The 6,000-nt window shown below is 43.5% G+C and overlaps 1 protein-coding gene across 3 annotated transcripts in view; it reads right to left on the bottom strand.

The window, feature by feature from the left end:
• Positions 1-2,734: 2,734 nt before the first annotated feature.
• The window catches only part of CYYR1 (cysteine/tyrosine-rich 1), a 55,233-nt gene continuing 51,967 nt past the window's right edge, over positions 2,735-6,000 (bottom strand). For all 3 annotated transcript variants that reach the window (XM_014938027.1, XM_014938026.1, XM_014938028.1), the window contains one exon: positions 2,735-3,723. In XM_014938027.1, coding sequence (XP_014793513.1) covers positions 3,590-3,723 — 134 coding nt within the window. In that variant the 3' untranslated portion in view covers positions 2,735-3,589. The remainder of the gene's footprint in view (positions 3,724-6,000) is intronic.

The raw sequence follows: 6,000 nt of genomic DNA, 5'->3' as shown, positions 1-6,000 counted from the left end.
GCTAAACTGGGAAACCAAGGAGAAAGGCTGATGGGACCAGGTCCTGTACTCCTGACATGATGACTTGCCCTCTCCGCCTCCCCAGCTAAGCCTAGAAATCGTGAGCCAAAGACAGAGCAACCTGAGATCACAAGCAAATCAGTAGCACTTGGTCCAAGTATATGAGCTGCCCTGGGCAACACAACGTTCATCGACCAAATTTATGATATTTTCCACTGCCAAGCAAGTAAAGCAAAAGATCATTTGGCCTTTCTCAGCCACAGATTACATCTTCATATTTTTTTCTTACTTTACAATATGATGTAGAGCATGAGACTGAAATAAGTCAGTGTGACTAAGTAAAAACTTTGTACTGACCCACTCATCTGCAAGGTATTCACGTGAAACAGAATAAATGACTACTGGCCGGCAGTATCTGCACTGCAGGAACTTTGAATACAGAGGTGTTGAACAAATTACATGTTTCTACACAAAGAAAATAACACTTAAGGTATAACAGCACTTCAACTTTTTCAACCAAGTTAAAGCAATGCTCCCAAATGCTCCCATTAGTTTATGCACCAACTTCTTCGTTCTTTTCCTTTACTTTTATAAATCTTTCAGACTCCCTCTTCCTCCTTGGCTGTCTCTGTTTTGCTTCTCTTCAGTGTAATCATCACCTCTTTCTGAAAAGAGGCCACTCTGTACTAGTTTTACCTGGTTTGCTGGCAGGGCAACACCTTTATGTTTTATGGCCTAAGCAAGGACAAGAGATGTGGTGTCCTTTGAGATAAAAGTCATTGTCTGGAATGGCCCAATACACAAAGATCTGCAGAACATTAATAACATACTAAAATCAACATCCTCACTAGTGTTTTCATAGCAAACAAATTGCATCTGTCTGTCACTGTGAAATTCTCAATTTCCATAATTTTCCCCTGGAATAAACCACGTATACGCAGGTACTTCGGTGACTGTGACCTTTGTGCAGTACCATCAGAAGGCAACACACAATTGCCAAAGCTGAAAAACAGAGGACTCTGTGATCAAAGACTTTTAGTTATTTTCCAGAAATGCCTTTTCATTTAAGAAATCTACTTTATAACTTGTTCTGACAAATATCACGGCTGAAGAAATTCTTCCTCTAAGGGAAGATTTACGATCCATAGGATAGTTTTCTTTCTCTGTATTTTTCAGGACGCTGGATTCATCAAATACAAACTGCTCTTTGATTTGTGTGTCTGCATGTTCAGCACAAAGAAATGGAATACAAGAATGGGAAAAATGACTCTTTATCTAAAGGTAACTTTCTGGCACAGAAATATCATCTGGTATCAACTGGAAAGTGCTGAGGCACTAACGTAGAATGATGTGGTAGGAACAGATTTCCCACAGAGAAAACTATGCTTATTCTGTTCTTCCCACTGGCCACCACGTTGGCAGGCACATCAATACCACAGCAGATGGTTTTGAGTAGGGACTGCCAAAACACCGTGTACAGAAGGTTGCCCTTCATGGGAGGATTTCAGCTGAGGAACATCCGCCTCTTGAGAGGTCATGGTACCAGCTGAAACATCACAGGGCATAGCTCAGAGCAGAAGTAACTGTAAAGATAACATGTTCAGGACAGAAAGGAGAATACAACTTTCCTTCCTTTGAGAAGGCTCCAAGGAACCAGCAGCAATCCAAACTCATGACACAGCTCAGTTTTCTTCTGACTGGGTTACAAATGCCCAGGTAGCTAATGGGACTGTGACTCAAGGCTGTTTGGCCAAGGGCCACAATACAGATATTCTGAACTTAACAGTGGTGAAAACTGAGGCCGTTTGTGCTTTCAAGCAGGGTTTCAAGATATAACCTCAAGATATATAGGGGTTTCAAGAGGACAACCTTAGTCAGCCTGGAAAGGACAAGAACAATTACAAAATCTCAGCAAGAACAGTCAATAAGATCTTGTTTACACGAAAGCCTCTGAATAACTTTTGTGCTCAAAGTTAAAAGGTTGCTTGAGGTCTTCCCTGAATCAGGACCAAATGCCAAAAAATACCAGACTTAGGGGGTGATAAGAGGTTGTCAGTTGACCTCACTTGGATATGGTACCACCTTTTGCAAGCTTTTTTTTTATTCAGTAATACACTGATATACCTGAAAAGAAGATGACGTCTACACTGAAAAACATCTAAATGTCTTCTGATCTCCAGGAATCAGGGTAATCTGCAGTCTCTCCCTCTGAAACGGACCTGATGCTACAGCTGTTCTGAACTCTAGGTGCTGTAATTTTGTCACTTTCTGATATTTTGACTGTAGCATTCTCAAATGGCTCAACCACCCAACTCAAACTAAGAACTCTCAGTACTTTTAAATCCCTGAAGAGAACCGCTGTCTTTGTGGTTTGCATATAAAACAGAGAAACATGCCAGTCTTACCATAGAAGGACGATGCTTTGGGTAACTGGATGCTCTATTCTGAAGTCAAATAGCTGCTGCTGAATTACAGTTAGCCCCGTAAGTATATGGAACATTTTAAATCATAAAGGCCTGTACTTCGCATAGTAGAGATTAAGTAATTTTACACAATATGTGTGACATGCAAAAGATATTATTGGTGACTTACAGTTTTAAAATGCCCAAGACAACATTCAAAAGTAATCTGATGCTCACAGTCTCTCTGCTCATCTCTTTGGTCAGGCTGAGTATTGTTATTATTGGTAAACAATATGATTTGGTTTTAAAAACAGAGTCTTTATACAATCCAATTGAAGACAAACTATGATCTTTTAATATTTGGTTCGTATTTCTTCTCCCACTTATGAAAAAAATCAAAAGTATCATTGGCTGATAGAAAGGCATTGTAGCATATTCCCAATGTATACAATATTTAAGTCCAAGTAAAAGTAAATAATCTATAAATTAGTGTATTTCACATATAAAAATGCTCTTTTTGTTTACATTTGAGGCCACAAACTAGTCTCAAACTGTTTAAAAGTAGGCACTTAAACCAACCTGCACTTGGCCAAAAATAACATCCATCATTTTTTGGTTATTAAATAACTCCGACAGCACTTCTCTTTGTAATAAGCTTATCAGACCAATATGCACAGCTGATCATTGGGTATTATCAGCCCACAGAAGAAACTGAAAATGGCTTCAGTCTTCCTTGTTCTTCCTTATTTCCCTTATTTCAAGGGAAGGCATAACACTTGAAGACAACAGTTGGAGCTTTCCCCCAGAATAAGACCCAGCAGCTGCTTCTTGTGCTTTTGGAACAGCTGGTTGAACCGTCTGCATCACTTGCACCTTCTTACATGAGCAGACACCCAGTCCCACACACTGTACCAGGCTGCAGCTGAAGGCAAGCACTGATGCTAAGCACTACCCATCAGGCACTAACTTACAGGAACTGTTTCTTTGGTCACGCATTGTTTAATTGTGAGATGTGATGGTCTGGAGTGGACTTCATCCTGACCACGGCAACCCTCCCAAGGTTATTCCAACACCTGGCCATGGGTGTTGATGCAAACCCCATCGTGTTTGTCCCTGAGCTGACAGCATTTGTCCCAACGGTGCTGGCTGTTTCAAGAAGCTGCTGATATCCACGTGAAGCCGTGTAATTATTTCCCTGAATATCCAGGGTAAGGAGGGGGTGGAGGATACTGCATTGAAGTCTGTGGCGTTGGAGTATAAGGTGGAGGTAGGTCAGCTGGGTATTCCATTTCGTATTCATAACTGTATGGTGGTGGGGCCACTGAAATGGGAGAAAAAAGAAGACATAGTTAAAAATCTTTCCTTCAGATGCAGGCCCCCGAATACTTTTTCTGTTGACATTGAGTCCTCCGTATAACAGAGGTAAAGTCTCCTGGCGATGCGCTCACTGTTTTTCAGACTGTCATTATACAGTCACTTTATGTCAATGCAAGACCTTGCTTATTGCCCCCTCCTTCTCTGCTTAGCCATGTGCCCACTGACATACTGTGCTGCTAACAGCGTTTGAGTGGCCATGTGGCAGATGATGTGGCAGACATCACGGCAGGTGATGTGGCAGAGCCAAACCTTTTCAGGGGAGGAAGGTTGGGCTTTTACCAGATCCGTTCCCTTTCACCCTGTTCAGCAGCAACGTGGATTTATGTTGTTTCAAATTAACGGCACATCCAGGGCTTTTGCTGATCTCCACAGACCCCTCAGACCTCTGGATCCCTGGGAGATGTGTGGCATGCCATGCCATGCCAAACACAGCTGAAAGGTCCTCACTGCACAGCAGCATCACACCTTCCAGGGCAACTGCTGGACATCTTCCCAGCATTCAGGCTGAGGAAGAACAAAGCTTTTGCTGTGCTTACTGCGATGGAGATATCTAAGGAGAGCCCTCCATTTGTAAACTGGGTCAGGCATTTAGGAAACAATAAAAATATTCACAAACAGCTGAAAACATTTTCTCAGCTACTTCTAATAACCTTATAGGGGAAGGATTAATTCTGAGATAAAAAAGACAGTAATTGCTGCAGAATCATAGCACGGTAGGAACTGAAGGCTCCATATCAAGACCTCATTAGAGTAGTCTCTACAAATTTTAAGGTCCAGACCGTGCTTCTTCTCTGTTCATGTCATCATGGATGACTTCTTAACCCCTCCCTAGATGTCTCAGGCAGACTGTCAGTGAAATAGCACTTGAATAGAGAGGAAAGAGAAACCTAAGATGTCTGAAAACCAAGCTGCCACTGTGGCTGAGGCAAAGGAAGGGCAGTCCCTCACTTGCCGTTCCTGTCCAAAACAGGCAATGGCATGGGGGAGGGTTGATCACAAACCCTGCAGCCAAAGCCAGGCCAGTCATTACTCCAGAAGCGTTCATGACAGAGGGGAACGCAGAAATAATTTCAAAGCTCCCCCGTCCTCCAAAAACCTGCTGCTGCTGAACGGAAGAGCTACTGGAACTAACGTTTGCACCAGAAGAAACGGGGAGTATGGAGAGTCCAACTCCTGGTGGTGGAGAGATAGAGGTGAGTCATCATGGGAGCAGACTTGGGGAGGAAAAGGCTACAGCCCCGGAGTCTTCATTTTGCTCTCGTTTTTACAGCTTGCAGTGACTATTAGATTCTGAAGTAGCTCTTCAGCAATTCATGGTTGAGAATATTGCAATTTTCTTTCATTACTTTTCTCTCTATGCAAAGCAATGTTTCAATGATAAGGATGATTATAGATGGTTTTAGTTTAACTAGAAAGTAAGAGCACGAGGGAGAAAACAGACACTCAGAGCAGTGAATGCGATAAAGAAACACATAATAAATATTGTATAGCTTGTCTCTAAGTATACATAATGCACCCGGGGTTTGCTGCAACCTTTGCAACAGGAGGGAACATAAAGGCAGGGGATCTCTGAGTGCGGGATGAGGGGACTTCATTCGTGAAACAACATTACCTTTTGTTACAGTGAACTCTCGAGTTATCCCAAGGCAATTGCTTCTGGATTTGTAATTAACAGTGTGTCAAAGACAGGGCTGCACTGCATAAACACTGTTATGCTGTTTCCAGGGTCAGCTTTGCTCTTCAACAACAGGGCCACTTTCACACGGCGGGGAGCCCAGACAGATGAGCCTTGCAGACTCCAGCTGGCTCGGTGCAGATCCACCTTCGGTGCTCCTGTACCCCAGTCCTAGACTGGCATGAGTTGGCAAGTGGGGTGCAGAGAGTGGCTCTGCGCAGGGGTAGCTCAGGTACAGCCCTATGTACCAGCTGTCACTGGCTATGGGCACAACTGCACTGGAGAAGACCCACGAGGGATCCCTACTGTCCCCTGGGGTGCCCCAAAGCCTACGACAGCCTATTAGCTCAACGCCAGATCTGACTTAGGCTCTGTGCCTCCCCTGCCCTGCACCTAAAAGACATCATTACACCAAAACCATGTAAATCCACAGACAAGCCTGCACTGAGCGTGTCCAGCACTAAGCCAGAGCTAACAAGCACTGCCAGATCTCAGCTAACTTTGACCAAGGCACCGTGCTCCAAGTCCCCATCAGTTCAGGCAGGG

Source organism: Calidris pugnax, unplaced genomic scaffold (assembly GCF_001431845.1).
Source record: "Calidris pugnax isolate Ruff unplaced genomic scaffold, ASM143184v1 scaffold25, whole genome shotgun sequence".
Classification (NCBI taxonomy): Eukaryota; Metazoa; Chordata; class Aves; order Charadriiformes; family Scolopacidae; genus Calidris; species Calidris pugnax.
This window is presented reverse-complemented; position numbering and strand designations above follow the sequence as displayed.